The sequence below is a fragment of the Neovison vison genome, chromosome 12 (assembly GCF_020171115.1).
Source record: "Neovison vison isolate M4711 chromosome 12, ASM_NN_V1, whole genome shotgun sequence".
Lineage (NCBI taxonomy): Eukaryota > Metazoa > Chordata > Mammalia > Carnivora > Mustelidae > Neogale > Neogale vison.
In genome coordinates this window covers 24,069,269-24,086,451 of record NC_058102.1, presented here as the reverse complement: position 1 = coordinate 24,086,451, position 17,183 = coordinate 24,069,269, and the positions used below count along the sequence as shown (strand labels likewise).

Sequence of the window (17,183 nt, the reverse complement as noted above, 5' to 3'; positions counted from 1 at the left end):
CTTATGGTTCTGGGTTTAACTCCTGTCCATACAATTTCTAAACTGTATGACCTCAGGAAAGTTAACTTAACCTCTGTTTCTTCACATGTAAAGCGGGGGACATGTAATAGTGTAATGTTTTTAGAAGGATGACTTATACATATGGTATATATATACAAATTATGTCTATGCATGCATACATATATGTTTAGTGAAATATACATTCAATAAGTAATATGTATTGTCATATGTTTTTGTTACACCATACAGTATATAATATGTATTACATGACATGCATTATTATATTTTATTGCATATATTCTAGTCTCATTTTTTTTTTCTGGCTTTAACTTTTCAGAGATTTTAGTTGTCTTTTCTTCCCTAGTAGCCCCAATTCTCCCTGCCTCTATTCCCGTAGTCTATCTTATTATTTTCCAACCTTTTGGCCCCCTTCCCTGCCAAAATTGGATTTAATAAACTCAAGGACTGTAAACTATACAAGGCAGTTGCTGCTTGCTATCTTTCTTCTTTTGAGGCTTCCTATCAATCTTCACAACTTGGTTAGGATTTCAGTTTCTGCTCAGAAAAAATTGCATTCAGAGTTTTCAAGTTTACTTGCAACATGGGTACAAGTAATTGGGGCTTATGTACCTAGTTCAGGAACCCACTCCTACTTCTTTGACACATTTGTGATGAAAGAATAATAATACTGTTTGCAGAAGAAATGCCCCATAGTTATTATAAGTATTCTCAGCAAAAATTGTCAGTAGAGCTTTAAAAAAAAAAAAAAAAAAAAAAGCACTCGGTATTGAAAACTCAGTTGGCAACTCTTTTTTCCACTCTTGAGAAACTTCCCTTTCTGAATTCTCAACCAGATGGTGTTTGATGTTCCTGACCCTGTAGCATGATTAAGAAGAAAGATCCTGGGTTTTGAAGTCATATGTCTCAAGACACTTAAACTTTTGGTTATTTCTTAGCTTTTCTGAGCATACCTTCTGGTTTGTAAATTGCATGGGGTTTTATCTGCTCTCCATGGTTTCCTCTTCAAGGAAGACTTTCTTAAACCCATACCCATGTTCATTTCCCTTTCATATATTTTTCATTCACCTGTTAGCTTTTCTTTGAAGCAACTGTCAGCTTCACTTTTAAATACGTAATTATTTATTAACGTCTGCCTCCCATACTGAACTGTAAGCTCCACGAGGCCAGGGACGACAACGTTCACCGCATCCCTGCACTCCCAGGCTAAGCCCATCACGGCGCACCGAGTCTAGCCTAGAACCTGGCACAATCCGGGCAGTCAGAGAACAAATGAACAACAAAGTCACATCTGCCTGTGCCCCGAGATCGTCGCTGGGACCTGGAAGGAGCCTCCTATCCCTCCAGTTCCCGCTCTAGCGGAGGGATCGCGACCGCCGCGGAGACCCTGCCCCGCCCCTGCCCAGCCAACCCAACACCCTCTCTGTGCAGCGCCTCTCCCCGTGACGCTACTTGCGGGCGGGACTTCCGGCCGCCGAAGTTTAACAGTCCGGGCGGGAGCCGGAAGCCCAGCGCCGGAGCGGGCCGCGCGGTGGCCCCCGGTGTACCGCGGCTGAGAGGTGAGGTTCCGGAGGGCCGGGGGGTTAGCTGGCCGCCGCTCGCCGCGTCTTTGCACAGTCCCGAACTCCGCCCTCCTTCCGGCCACCCCGGGGGCGCGTCGGAGGTCCCCGAGTCCCGCGCCGTGGCCGGTCCGGTGCTCTGGACGGTTGTCGGGCAGGGGCGCGGCAGCGGGTTTGGCGCGGAAGTGCCCGGGAGCCGCGGGGCCTGGGTCGCGCACCTCCGTCTGCGACAGTCACCGGCTCAGCCTGAGAGTGGCCCGGGCAGCTGGGGTGGGTGGGTTGGTGGCGGCTCTCCCGGGGGGTGTGCTGTCCCCCGGAAAGTTTGCCGCTTCTCCACCGGCCGCCTCCCCTTTTGTAAACCCCTCCCCTACGTCTCGAATGCAGTTTATAAGGTAACCCAGTTGAGCCGTGCTCCTGCAAGTAAATTAAAGTTGAAGAACTTAGGTTGAAACTAAGTATTGTAGTGATTTTTTTTTTTCCCCCTGTAGACGCTGTCCCTAAATTCGGGGTTGGCTGTGTTTTGCCGCCTTGTGTCCTGACAACTCACTTTGATGGGACCTTCTTTGAGAGACTGAGGAATGCCTCTCCCTTAAAGGTGCTCAGTTCTCAGAAGAGTGAGGTAGGTGGGCAGATGGTCCCTTTTCCCGCTCCACTTGAAAAGAAGGAAACAGACAGCAAGTGACTGCCAGAGTCCCTGCCACCTAACTGTGGGGCAGATCCTTTGAACTCCTGTTTTCTGAGCCCGGACTTAAGTGATCTTTCCACACTGCCCCACACAGCTCAACAGGAATGGTGTGAGATTATAGTAAGGGCATTTTTCAGTTGTTCACTTGTTTTAAGAGATTCCCCCTTTCCAGCACTTAATTGTACCCTGAGTAGGGAACCAACACATGTTACCGCATGTCAAGACACCAAATCCAAAGACAGCATGTCCACATTTCAACAGATGACTAACGGCCTTTGGTAATACTGTATCCAAAGAATGAAGCATAATGAACCACATAAATGACTTTTCTAGTTAACAAAAGTTTTAATCTTTTTATAAGCATGTTAAAATTTTTTTTGTCTCTTGAGAATCAAAGGGCCTTGTAATTTATTATACCCTTAATTTGACCTCTGAAATAAGATACACAGGGCACACATGTGATGCTTTGTTGGTGACTTGGGACTCTGTCTGTGACATCACTAGTACTGTGCTGTCCTCAACACCGAACACATCAGGAAGGTATGGAGGGTATATTTCTAGGCTCCTTTCCCTTCCTTTCCTCCATGTATTTTTGAGCATTTTTTTTCTGACTGGTCATGCCATTAGTACTTGATGCTCTTAGAGTATCTGCCTAAAGCAGCTCCCTTACCTTCTGTTTTGTAGACTGCCTTGGTTTGTTAAATCACTTGTCAGAATTATGTATTTGAATTATATACTGGGAATAAACAGTACCAGTGAGGTGTTGTAGAGCAAGTGTTAGTGTAGGGACTTCGTGATATCTCCTTTGGCTGTATTTGCTAATTTTGGAGTTATTAGGAAAAAACTGGAGTCACTGGATTCTAACCCTTAGGGAGGCTACAGTTTTTTTGTACATTTTAAAGAGGTTTAGGAAGTTTTCTAGCTAACAGTTATTTGTTGAGCACCTACTGTGTGCCAGGAACATATCAAGACTGATAGTAAACAAGTCAAAACCCATTTTCAGGATCTTTGTTTTGTTTTAGTCAGGAGAGGAAGACATTATTATGAGAACAAGGAAGAGTTCCAAATAGCAGAAAGTGCTGTTAGGGGGTGGAGTGAAACTGCATAATAGGCAACTGGTATGGGGCTGCTTTAGCCATGGTGGTCAGGGAAAGCTTTTCTGAGGAGACTAGCTGAAACTAGAGTGAGGTGAAGGAGATGACCTTGGGAAATCTGGGGAAAGAGCATTCCCAGCAGAGCGGGTGGCAGGTGGAAAGATCAAGGCAAGAAAGAAGGCCTGTGAGTCTGGCAGCCATGGGGAAGAGAGGTAGGACAGTTACAATGGGGCCAGATCATGTAAGGCATGCCATGGAGGTTGGATTTCATTATAATTGCTGTGGAGAGCCGTTGAAAGGGTCAGCTGAGAGAATGTGATTTTAGAAGGATCGCTCTAGCTACTTTGTGGTGAACACACCTTCTGGAACAAAAGTGGACAGGTAGAGCCCCTTGATTTAGATTAGATCCTTCATTTTGGCCTATTCTTAAGTGTTTTTTAAATATATTGTTTTGAACTGTTTGTAGGTGCAGTCATGCAGGAAAACCTCAGATTTGCTTCATCTGGAGATGATATTAAAATATGGGATGCTGCTTCTATGACATTGGTGGATAAATTCAGCCCACACACATCACCACATGGAATCAGCTCAATGTGTTGGAGCACCAATAGTATCCTTTTTTTTTTAAACACTTTTTGTTAGGTAAAATAACAATATCAATGAAACTTTTGCATGTGACTAATAATAAGAAATATATTTTGCATAGCTGTGAAAGCTAGATAGATAAAGTGAAGTGGGATTTAATAAATACGTCATAGGAATACATACATATATATGTATATAGGTATACACACACGTGTATATATATGCATATATATATAGAAACTGCTAGAACCAGACCATAGAATTAGTTTTGTTATCAATACTTTGTTGTTGAACCCAAATGGAATAAGGTAGGTAATGGTGGGAAAACTTCTGGATGGTTTTGGAGTGAGTTTTTACATCAACATTTGGCTATTTATGGATCTGGTCTGCAAATTAAAGACAGAACTCAAAGACAGCAAAGTTGGGGAGGAGATAAAAGTTAAAATTTTCCAACATCCTTATCTTACTCATGTACTCTCTGTATTTCTCTTTCTTTCTATGATGAAAATAGCCTGATCTCTCAGAGAAATTGTCTAGATTGAATTTTCTATGCTTTTAGTATTTCTGATTTATGCACTCGCTGTCTTAGTAAGTTCCTAAGTGTGGATAAAATAAGGGAGGAGATGAATCTTAGAAATCAGAATTTCTCAACCTTGCACTATTGACATTTTGGACTAGATAATTCTTTGTTACGGGGGCTCTTGTGTACACTATAGGATGTTTGGAAATGTTCTTGGCCTTTACCCACCAGAAACCAGTAGCTCTCAGTAGAGCCACTGCTGTAAAAAAAAATACTCTGGAAATGTTCTATAAACTTGTTATGCTAGAAATTACCATTCTTTTGTATAACTTACACATATAGGCTATTACTTAAAAAACAAATTAAATTTTAACACATGGCTGATCTTATCAGTATCAAATCATGAAATATTCTATATCCTGATGAAAGTAAAAATACTAAAGCTTTAAAATATGACTGATTTATGAACAAAAACAGAAGTTTTCATGCCCAACCGAATTATTCTTGCAAATATGTAACAGAAATGATGAATTTTCTTACTGAATTAAATTTACCTCTTTATCATTCCTTGATTTTGTGTTAAAGTGGCAAAATAAATTACTTTGGTGCTCTATTAATCAAACTACTGGTGAAGGGAGTATATTTTTGAAGGACTCTCCAGATGGGTAGTGTGGGAAAAATGTTTTAAAGAGAGTGACAAATATGCGAGGTTGCTTCTTTTTATTGTTAGCTTTTTATTATGTGTAAAGCTTAATTTCCCTATTACTTACTGTATAAGAGAAAAGTAGCAATTCTGGATGGGACTTATTAGTTTGGGTTTATTTTTATTCCAAGAAGTTTTATTGGGAGTTGGCATTTGCTGGTAAACCACTTAATGGTCTGCTGACAAAACTGATGTGACTATGAGATTGTGTGGGATGACTTTTGGAAACTGGTCTTCTGTATAGTTTTATTGTACAAGTAAATACACAGTGGAAACTTTTGCAGATAGTCTTACTTCTAATGAGGCTTTGATCTCTTCCATAGACATTAGTTACCAAAGAACAAGGACTTCCCAGACTGAGCTACTTGGGGTCCACTTAGCATGGATTCCAAGAACGGGATTAAGAGTACCAGGTGGTGGGTATTATAGAGGGCACGGATTGCATGGAGCACTGGGTGTGGTGAAAAAATAATGATACTGTTATGCTGAAAATAAATAAATGAAAAAAAAAAGAGTTAGGTACCAAGAAATGCGTTTTTGGCGCTGTTAGGTAATGTTCCTCACTTTCTCACAATTCCTAAAACTACAAGAGAAATAAAAGGACTAACTAGATTAACCTCTCATACTATCTTTGTTCAGTCCTTTTCTGTATTCTAAGGAGAAAAAGTAGTAGTAAACATAGGATGAAGCCAAAGAAAGGGAAATGATTTGTTCTTCTCCATGGTATAATATCTAGGTGGGAATGATTTTGTTTGAATCGTGCATTATAATAAAATCACAGTCAGTGGTCTATGCATGAAATATATGAATGTTATAGAAACCGCCCAAAGCAAGCTAGTTAAGATTTCGCTTGTTAAAAAGCAAAGATTTAAACTTCTGATATTTTAATTCATTATGACTCTCAAAATTAGGCTATTATTCTTAATTATATTGTATTTAATCTTTTTAATTTAAAAATAATTTACAGTGCTTTGTGTTTACTGATTGTTCTGCTTATAAATTCTGTAAAACAAGGTACTGTAATTTTAAATTAAGTTAAATTTTAAAATAAGTAATTTTAAATTAAATTTTTAAAAAATTTAGCTTAATTTAAAATAATACTTTTCCACAGCATAAATATTTGCTATTTAACCACATTTATTTATATTTGCTATATTTACTGTATTATTTATTCTTAATTTAAGAATGATGTAAAAATTCTAGTTCTAAGACTATATCAGGCTTTATATTTTTAATGGATGAACAGGAGACTAATATGAATATTTACTTCCTAGCTTAAATTGGTACCAAGCACCGTGTTAATAAATAACTATCTTGAGCGGTGTTTATAGATGAAAAGGCTGATTGATATTTGCTGATGTTACTTTTATCATGATCTCATTCTTGAAGGATAAAATTAGACCTTCTGGCCTATTCTTTGAAAATGGAGTAGTATTTCACTTGGGTAAAATAGCTTTCAAGTAATAGAGCCAAAGAGGATAGTTCTTCCCTGCGGTAGTAGTGAAGAGAATTAGTTTTAGTAATTAGTAACCTGAGCCATTTTTGAAAGCTGATGTATAAGCCATATTCATTTGCTTGTCTTCTTAGGTTAGTGCACTTGCTTTTATCTTCCAATTCTTGCAATAATAGCGTAGTGCTAGAGATGCTCATGAATTGTTTGATGCTCCATGACTCTTCATTTAGATAACTTTCTTGTGACAGCGTCTTCCAGTGGCGACAAAATTGTTGTTTCACATTACAAAAATAAACCTTTTCTACTTTTCGAGCTTGGTGAAGGGGTAAGTGATTAAAAAAAAAAAAAAAAACTTTTTAAAAACTCTTAGTTCTACTTGGGTGGTAACTGCTTCTAGTGGTGTGTGCAACTAAATTTATAAAGGTGTTTAAAAGTATTAGCCTTAACCGAAATTCAAAATAATACAGTACACTTAAAGAGGAGATAGGCACTGAAACATCTTCAGGTAAAATAATAGCGGATCCTAGGGGAGCAATCAAGGACTTAGATTCTGGCAGTTGGTCACTTGCTTTCTCCATCTCCTCTGGAAGATTTCCTGGTGTTGCTGCCTTTTTAAAACCCAAGTCCTAAACTCAGTCACCAGGTTGATTTGACCATTAGGGTCCTAATGATGTAGTCCTGTCCTTACTGATGTTGAGCTTGGGACCATTAGCTAAGGACCCCTGTGTGATGGTAGCTTCTGCTTTAGCTTCTGAGGTTACTGAGCGCCCTGCCTGAGTCTCCCCAAGCTCTCTTGGAACAGGGTGGCTTTGTCAACCTGAGCCTTGGTCCCTGAGCATTTAAGTGAAGTTCTCACTGCATGTTGTTTTCTCATCTTTTTGTTTTATATGTTAATCCCTTTGATTCAGGATAATGATTGTGTCCTCATTTTTAGTCACACTCCTTGAAAGCTTTTTTTTTTTTTAAAGTAAGGTTTAACTAAAAAGGTACAAGTAGTTGATAGCTTGTTCTTAATTTAAGGTTCAAAGTTTTCATAGCAGGCCCTAAAACATTGTGAATTGTCATAATTTTACACACTGGAATGGGTAAGATAGTTCAATTAGAAAGAACACAGAAGGGCAATGGAGTATGAGCTCATATACTTTAAAAAGGACTTATGATTTCTATCCATCCTTTCCTAAAGGTAGGTGGGATTGACACAAGCATCACATCCAGCCCACAAATGCTGGAGTTTGGGGCAGAGAATGTCTGCTGAGGGCAGATACGGAATTTGAGACACACTGCCAGTTCAAACTCAGTTAAGTAAAATTGAGGCAGAGAGCATCTCTGGTTGATAAGAGGTAAACTGTGCTCTTCAAGAACAGGCAGAACATCTTAGTCATTTTTGGACCTTGAGGTACTATCAAAAGTGTCAACAAACATTTGTTGAATTGAATATCAATATCAAAACAATCTCAATTTCTACTTATACTATAATATATATTGTGCTCCTTCTATACATTGTACCTTAGAACAGTTTGGGGACTTTGCAATTGTTGTTATTGTTGAATTATGAAAATAGTAGATGATATTTAAAAATGTGACACAATTCTAAGGATTTTGTGACTATTCCACATCAGTTGCTGTAGCTAGTTCTCTTTCCTACAGTTAAGAAATCACATCAGAATACAGGTGGATGGGGGGTGACTAGGTGGTTCAGTTGATTAAGTGTCTGCCCTCAGCTCAGGTCATGATCTCAGGGTCCTGGGATGCAGCACCTTGTTGAGCCCCAGGCCCAGCAGGGTGTCTGCTTCTCCCTCTCCGTCTGCCCCTCCCCTCACTTGTACTCTCTCCCAAATAATTAAAATGTTTAATTAAAAGAAAGTATACAGGTGGATAAAGTAAGGTCATCACTTATAATTTGAATCTGCTTTAATTTAATTTGCTTAAAGGAATATTTTGCAAACATTGATTCTTTAGCCATTGTTAGTAATGTCTTGTAACATATTAGTGTGTTGATCACTTTTGCTATATAGGGTCCAAGTCCTATTATTCATGTGCCATTTGATATATGAGACCATTACTGCTTGGGCAGATGAGATTCTATCTTACTTTAACACCCATTTTTAGAGTAGAACTTTAATTTTATATTTTTTCTTTGATTTTTGTATTTTAGCTCTTTAGAGTAGGTAAGTTGATATTAACAGTAAAATAATGAATATCTTAGGCTACTCTATAACCTAGATGGTTGGCCAGCTTTTATTTTTAGACTTTAAAAACTTGACCCATTGCTTGTGTTATAGGGTGCGGGATTCCTATAATCACACAATTTTCATTAATTATTTAAGCTCATTAGTTACATTAATAATACATTAACATAAAAAAAAGATCTTCTAATATCAGGGTAGGCCAGTTGAAAACATAGGTTTTGTTTTGAGTCCTTAATAATTTAAGGGTTTTTTTTTTTTTTGATAATTGGGGTACTAATATATTGATCTTTGATGGACACCATTCTTATTTTCCTTAAAGGTTATTTTGATAGCTCTTAGCAAACTCCTGATTTGTGATAATAACTAGATTCTTCTTCCTTTTTTAATATTTTATTTATTTATTTGAGAGAGAGAGAGCACAGGTAAGAGAGAAAGGGGGCGGTGGGGTGGGGGGCATGGGTGGAGTTGGAGGGGCACAGGGAGAGCCAGACCCTGCCGAGCAGGGAGCCTGATGTGGGGCTCAGACCCAGGACCCTGAGATCATGACCTGAGCCAAAGGCAGATACTCAACCGAGCCACCCAGGTGCCCCCAGATTCTAAATCATACTAGTCTGTGTAAACCAAAGTCAGTTCCTAGAATGGTGTCTATAAGGGAATTGTAGCAACTATATTGAAACATTGATGTAATATGTTCCTGATATTTTTATATGTTAGTAATTTTGACTCCTAGTCAAAATTTCAGACCTGGAAGAAACCTTGGGGTAGGGAAAGTTTTCTTATAAGACTCTAGTGCTCTCCTAGGGGATTGAGAGTATACTTAATCATGATGAGCATGAAATGGTCACTATACTGTACATCTGGAACTAATATAGCACTGTATGTTGATTATACTGGAATTAAATTAAAAAAAAAAAAGCGCCCTTTTGAGCACAGGGTGTTTTTCAGATGTATGGACTCTCAAGGTAAGAACAATAGATCTAGTCCTGATTTTTCACTTCTCAGATGAAGAAATGTAGATGAGATGACTTGCCTAAACCTATGTAGCTTACATTTTAATTTTTAGCTAAGTCTTAAAAGGTACCCTTTGGCATTCACTACCCCCTCCATTCTATTCAACTAGAGGTAAGAACAATTTATGTAACTACAGAGTGTATCTGAGGGTTAAATAGGAGAAAAAACATGTAACATTGTGTTTTACTGTGTAACATAGTTACTCATGATGCCTCCAGATTGAGATGCTCACAGATACTCATTGTGAGAAAAACTTGAAAACCTCTGTATTTTTAGCCTTTTATTCCATTAATATTTATCGAGCATGGTTATGGCCTTTGCACTAATGAAACTGACATTCTGGTGGAAGACAAGACAGTGAACTACTAAACAGAATACCCAGATAGTGATCAAGTTGCTACATAGAGAACTAAAATAAGATACAAAGTTAGCAAGTTACATTAGGTGGCCAAGGGAGGGCTCCAGAAAGAGTGGCTTTGAAGTTGCTGTTTTGTCGACCAGAAATCATTTAGCCAGGGTTCAAGGAATTTAGGTTTCCAGGGAGGTATAGAAGCGTTGAGGCAAATACAGGGCTGATAATGTTTAAGGAATGGAAGAAGGCCAGAGTGGCTAGAGGATTAGTGGGTGAGGAGGAGAATGGTGAGAGATGAAGTAGGGTTTGAAAGCCAGGTTAATGAGTTTGGAATTTATTCTAGGGCTGATTGGCATTTTTTAAATGGGAGAGTCATGATCTGATTTGCATTTTTTAAAGGTCATCCTGCTTGTGAAACCTAGAATGTAGGGGAGTCAGGTCAGAAGTGGGACAACCAGTTAGGAGGCTGCTGTTCTTGTGGTTCTGTGGGGTTCGGATTAGTGTGTTGGTAGCAGCAGTATGTTATGTTAGTGTGGGAGTTCAAAGACTTACAGTAGATGGCAGGTAAGGAGAAGTAGTATCAAGGGTAATTCTGGACTGTTACCTTGAGAAACTGAGTGGATGGTCCCTTTTCAGACGTGAGGAAGAGTGTAGAGGTAGGTTCTGAGGATCTCATGTTTGAGTCTTGGGCTCCTTTTGGGGGGACTCTGTTTTGAGATTTTGGGGCAAGTATCTTGTCCTCTTTATGAACTTTCCCAAGCCTCTACCTTCAGCTCAGGTCATGGTCTCAGGGTCCTGGGATCGAGCCCCATATCGGGCTCTCTGCTTCTCGGGAAGCCTGCTTCCCTCTCCCTGCCTACTTGTGATCTCTGCCTCTGTAAAATAAATAAAATATTTAAAAAAAATAAAAATAAAGAAAATAAAGTCTCTTATGTTTAGTGTTTCCTGAGCTGTGGGCTGATTCTAGATTCAAGAATCAAGATACTCTGTGAAAGTGCAAGAGTAGGTTTTACTAAGGGGCAGTATAAGGGCAAGTAAGCCATGATGGGAGGCCAAGACTTGCTGGTGTTCCCTAAGCTTCCTCTGTCAGCTCTGTTCTATGGAGGGGAACACCGCTCTTGCTGAGTTCCTTTTGAAACTTTTTGAACTCCTTTCAAGCTGTTGGATGCATGTGGAAGATGATGGGAGGTGAATCTGAGTCTTAGCGTGTTTATAGCATTTAATTCCACAAATGTTTACAGAGTGTTTGCTAAGTGTTGAATGGGACTTGAAAGTCAGCTCTGGGCTCTGTTAAAGTAAGGTAACTTTTTTTCTTTCTTTAATAGCAAAAGCAAACATGTGTCAGTTTAAATTCCACATCTATGTATTTGGTAAGTGGAGGCCTAAATCACACTGTTAACATTTGGGATTTAAAATCAAAAAGAGTTCATCGATCTCTTAAGGTAAGCAACTTACTTTAAAAAAAAAAAAAAATCCTTGCAGTAATAAGTATCTTATGATGTTTAGAGTATTTGCCAAACTTTTAATTTTGAGCTTTTATGATAAAATAAGATGCTTCAGAATTGAAGTGAGATTTGTTAGGGAAAATAAAGATGATATTAAAGTCAAAAAAATTTTTTTTGTATATTTTTACCTCCATGTATGTCGCTAATGCATACTGTTGGTGTTTAAAACTTTTCCTTTATTCTTTTCACTTAGTTCTGCTCTTTTTTCAGTGAACCACTTCCTTAATTTTTTCTAAAGTATGAGTTGTCATCAGAAATCTTTTTTTAAGTCTCTTTGAAAAAATGAGGGTGATTTTGGGATGGCTGTAATCAATCTACTAATCAAAGTTGGGGATTTGACTTCTTAGTTCTCTAATGTATATGGTTGTGGCTATTTGTGTTATTTTGTGTGTGTGTGTTTTCAACTTGGTAATGAACTATTTTATAAAATAATTATTTACAATTAGTGTTTCTTTAATTAGCTCTCTGTAGTTTTAGAAAATAAAAATATTCATCACATGAAAGCTTCTGGGTTATGATGATTTCTTTTGGAATTCTTCTTTTCACCATAATGTACTTCAAATATTTGGAAATTCATCTTTAAACTTAATTTTCATTTTCATATGTCTTTAAAAAACTTTTAATATGAAAAATTCTAGCCATATTAGTATACACATTCATCTGACTTGGATGATCAACTCATGGCCAATATTATTTTATATGTGCCCTTATCTACTCTATAATAAGATTACTATATAATCTCACCCTCAGATTATTTTGAAGCAAATGCTAGACACATTATCATTTTGTTAATGTCAGATGTCATTGGGTTAATTCTTACTGAGGAAATTATATGTAGAAGAATGATTTTGTTTTAAACAGAAATATAATCCTGTAATTATTGCATAAAATATTACCTTTGGAAGTTCATTATTTTAGATATTAGCTAAACTTTAGAAAGCCTTATGGAAAATTGAAGTGTTGCCAGTAATCAGAATCGTTAACTCTTATTGAGTTATTTGATATGCCAGCCACTGTGCCTAACGTACGTTTATTCTTTGTGTCACAAGAATTCTGCAAAGCAGGGAGTACTATTTCTGTGAACCCATGGAAAACTCCGGCTCAAAAATATTAAAGAGCTTGTTCAGTATCAAACAGCTAGTACAGATATTATCCATTGTTTAATTTTTTAATTATGAAATTGAATTAAAGCTATTCAGAGGGATATACCTACTATGAAAGAGATTATTTTACAGAATTGAGAAGAGATTTGAAGGCTGTGGCCACTTCTGTCACATATTCGCATTTATTTTAGGAGCATCACTTACCCTAACTTTATGGCGTGGCATAATCCCACTTATTTTTCTATCCTCAGTTTTCCCAGTTACTCCAGATAGTTGTGTCTCTTCTCATTGTTTGCAACTCTTAGAGTACTTCATTTCTTTATTCATTCAGTTACCAAGTATTTGACTGAGTAATTACGATAGTGGGAAATCTAATCTTTCACCTTTGGGTCTCTTCTCTGTGGTGCTCTCCCTGGAAACACAATTTCTGGCACTTGGTAGGTGCTTACTGAATATTTGCTGAATGACTTGTTTTCCACAGTTAAGGAAGATACCTGCTTCATTATAAAGTCATAGAAATTGTATTGGAACTCATGTTCATAATTTTCCAAATGGGACCTTTGCACTAAATATCTGCTTTTTTCCTTCTCATCAGACATTTTCCCCTCAGGATAGCAATTGTTTTTTTTTGTTTTTTTATTTTTATTTAAGAGAGTATAATAAAGTTTAAAGATGCCTGTAGACATGCTCAAAGGACCATTTGAAAACATTGGATTTTAAGTAGAATATTATAGCTACTTTTCTTTATTAATTAATTATTAGATACAAAAGTTAGTTTATTTATATTATTAAGGTACAACAACAAACTGTTAAAAACTATACTTCTAACCCTGATCACTTTTCTATGCTCCTGCTAGATATCTCTAATTTGATATTGGAAAATACAGTGCTTGTGAATCCCATTTGTTTAAAACCAGTTTTGTTTCCTCAAAGTGGATTCCTTTTTGGATTTGGAGACAACCTTGTATAGAGAGGAAAATAGGCTTTGGGCTTTGACCTGGAATTGAATCTTGGATCTGCCACTTAGTAGTTATGTGAGCTTGCACAGATTTCTTAACCTTGTAGTGAACTTGTAGTTCATGTAGTGAACTTGTCCATGAAATGAGAAAAGTGAGCTTGCCTCCCAGGATTCTTCTAAGGTTGAATAAGAATTCATAATGTTCCCAGCAAATGAAAATAACTGCTGTTGTGTCTCAGCTATGCCTTGCTTATTCTGGCTTTGGAGCTTTTGTTTTTGCTCTTTCCATTTCGTGTGTCTGGTTTCTTTCCCCCTCCCCTGCTTATCATTTATTTTTTTCTTTACTGTTGAACTAGAGCTTTATGTCTTCCCCACAGCTGCTTCTGTCAGTTCAGGTCACAGTCATGCCTCTTTCTCGTTCCTAGGACACTTTGCCTCTACTACTCATCTAGCATTCCTTCTGCCATTTTCAGGTTAATTTAAATGTCCTGTCTTTTCACTGAACCGTGATTCTCTTAAGGCCAGGGATTCTCGTAATAGTCAACTTGGAATAAATGTTACTTGTCAGTGGAAGATAGACATAACGCGGTCTAGAAAATTACCTTTCCCTTTTGTCTTTTGTTTCAAAGTGCCTGCTCATTATTACAGTTACGAAAACTAAATCTCTGTTCCCCGAGAAGACTTGGTGTGGATCAAATAGTTTCCTACTCATTTGAATAATTTTTTTTTAGGTTATTTGAGGAAGATGTTAAAGTAGATATTAAATTTACAAATACATGATATTTACAAAAAGTGTAACTTAGAAAAACATGAAAATGTGCAGTGCGAATGTTATGTGGCAGTGTACTTACTTTCATTTCTTTCTTTTAGGATCATAAAGATGAAGTAACTTGTGTCACATATAATTGGAATGATTGCTACATTGCTTCTGGATCTCTCAGTGGTGAAATTATTTTGCACAGTGTAACCACTAATTTATCTGGTACTCCTTTTGGCCATGGCAGTAACCAGGTACAGTTTATATTTATTCAAATCAGAGTTGATGAGGTAGATTTTGAATTATCTTACATAATATAGTGATTTTAAGTTTTCAAAATTAAGTATTTTAAATTTGCATTTAGCTTGCTTAAAAAACTTAGAGCTAGCTGTTTTTTAATGGTATTGTTTAAAAATGTTCAAATAACAAGGTAATTCATACTAGATTATGTTGCCTACTTAAGTTCAGTTATGCCATTGAATATGCTCCTAGAATATAACTGTATATGACAAAATATAAATAGCTTTTGGGTAGGTTAAATCTGAAATATAGATATTAATCTTTTATAACATCACAGTTATCGTAGCTCAGATAATGTCAGCTATAAGACAGATACTTCTGTTCATAAATGCTTTTTGGTGGATGTATGGTTGAGTATATTTAGGCACATGGTTAATTGAGCTTTGATTTTTGTGTAAATATGTGATAGCAAAAGTCCCAAAGCTTATTTATGGACTTTCGGGTTTATACAGGAGTAGTGAGGGAAACTTTATGAAGGAAAATTAGTCAAGTAATTTTCTTTCCTTATGTAATATTCATCTGTAAAATTTGTAAAAGAATTCAATTAATTGAAATCTGAGAAATCTAAGTCTTGGCTAGCTTTCTGTGATATTCTCCATGGAGATTTCCAATGAGGTGCAATGTCTTTTAATTCTTACTTTTTATTATAATCGTTTTGGCCTTAACTATTATTGGATAAAATACGGGAGCTCTTCACTTTTGAAAAGCAGTTTTTGAAATCATGATTTGAATAGTATATATTTAGTGTTTGAGGAAATTGTAATGGATATTAAAAACAGAAAAAAGTCTTTTCAAGTTTCTTATGTATTAGATAAACATAAAAATGATATTATAGTTGACTGATATGAAACAATGTTACAGTGATTCAGAGCAGTTAGAACTACTTGGGAGTACAATAGGGAAGAGTGAAGGAGGGAGGATTTCATCTGGGTCTAATACTTAAAAAATTTCTATTTTGTTTTACTACAGTATAAATTGGCTTCTTTGCTAATTACTTGATCCTAATTAATATTAGGTTTAGCTCTTTACATCCCCACTTTATAGGTGGAACCATGTCTTGTTTCTTGGTCCTCAACCATTATTCAGCTTTGTACTTTATATGCAAAAGATATTTAATAAATATGTGAGTGGATTCAGAGATAACAGAGATCTTAATAGGCTAATACAGAACTTTGGGAGATGGATATTTTGTATGTAGGAAATCTAAAGAACTAAGGAAGGCACATAGGTTTCTATATAGAGCCAATGTGAAAAAGGATTGGAAAGATAAGTATGAGCCTAGTGTTAATGTGGAACTTTGAATGCCAGACCAAAGATTCAGCTTATATTTTGGAAGGCATTTGAGAAGTTAATCAGAGTTTTTGATTATTTGAATGTCAGAATCCTAGAAACCTGAACTGAAAGAAAGTCTTTACAGGTAATTCCACTTTCTGCATTTTATGCATGTGGATAAGTGATTTGCCACAGAGAACATATTGTCATAAAAGCAGGAAGTAATATTTTGTTTTTGTCATTCCTTTTTTGGTTATTTGCGTTTTGATATTGAGACATAAAGCCTAAGCATTGGAACTATAGTGAAAAAAATCTAATCTAGTGTTCCATGTCTTGCATTTTAAGGAAATTAATTTTCTTTCTTCCTTTCCATTTTTTTTTTAAGATTTTTGATATATTAAAAGCATGACACATTTAGATTAAAAGTTCTGGGCTGACTTTTTAGTAACATAAAAGTTAGGTCAGATACCTACCATGTATACTCTTATATTTCAGTTTTTATTGTATCTTGCTAGAGAGTTTTTCTTGTTTATTTGTTTGTTTTGTTTTTTTGTTTTTTGTTTTTTGATTAAAACCAGACATGAAGCAGGGCACCTGGGTGGCTCAGAGGGTTAAAGCCTCTGCCTTCAGCTCAAGTCATGATCCCAGAGTCCTGGGATCGAGCTCCGCATCGGGCTCTCTGCTTAGCGGGGAGCCTGCTTCCCCCCCTCTCTCTACGTGCCTCTCTGCCTATTTGTGATCTCTGTGTCAAATAAATAAACAAACAAATCTTTAAAAAAAAAAAAAAAACAGATTTGAAGGAATAGTTCTGAAAACATTAAGTTTAGTTTTTGCTCTTGGCTTTATTATGTGCAGAGTATTTAAATTTCTAAAATTGAGATATGATTTAAATAATAAGGTGCCTACATCTTAAGTATATAGCTTGATGAATTTTTATATATGCATACACCTGTGTAACTACCAGAAGGTATAGAACATTTCTGGTATAGGTATAGAAGGTATAGAATAAGATACAGTAAATTTCTGGCACACCGGGGGACTCCATCTTAACCCTTCCCAGGCACTACCTCATATTTCTTAAAGGAATTGAATGTGTCTGGTTTCTTCTAGTCTTCACTA

The 17,183-nt window shown here is 36.8% G+C and overlaps 1 protein-coding gene across 4 annotated transcripts in view; it reads left to right on the top strand.

Moving 5' to 3' along the window:
* Positions 1 to 1,497: 1,497 nt before the first annotated feature.
* The window catches only part of NEDD1 (NEDD1 gamma-tubulin ring complex targeting factor), a 52,184-nt gene continuing 36,498 nt past the window's right edge, over positions 1,498 to 17,183 (top strand). Inside the window, exons 1-6 of one of the 4 annotated variants that reach the window (XM_044229193.1) lie at positions 1,498 to 1,577; positions 2,066 to 2,196; positions 3,823 to 3,966; positions 6,848 to 6,942; positions 11,495 to 11,611; positions 14,606 to 14,746. In XM_044229193.1, the coding sequence (XP_044085128.1) occupies positions 3,831 to 3,966; positions 6,848 to 6,942; positions 11,495 to 11,611; positions 14,606 to 14,746 (489 nt within the window). In that variant the 5' untranslated portion in view covers positions 1,498 to 1,577; positions 2,066 to 2,196; positions 3,823 to 3,830. Of the gene's footprint in view, positions 1,578 to 1,924; positions 1,970 to 2,065; positions 2,197 to 3,822; positions 3,967 to 6,847; positions 6,943 to 7,103; positions 7,123 to 11,494; positions 11,612 to 14,605; positions 14,747 to 17,183 lie in introns of those variants that run through there. The other 3 variants (XM_044229192.1, XM_044229194.1, XM_044229195.1) reach the window with 3 other exon arrangements.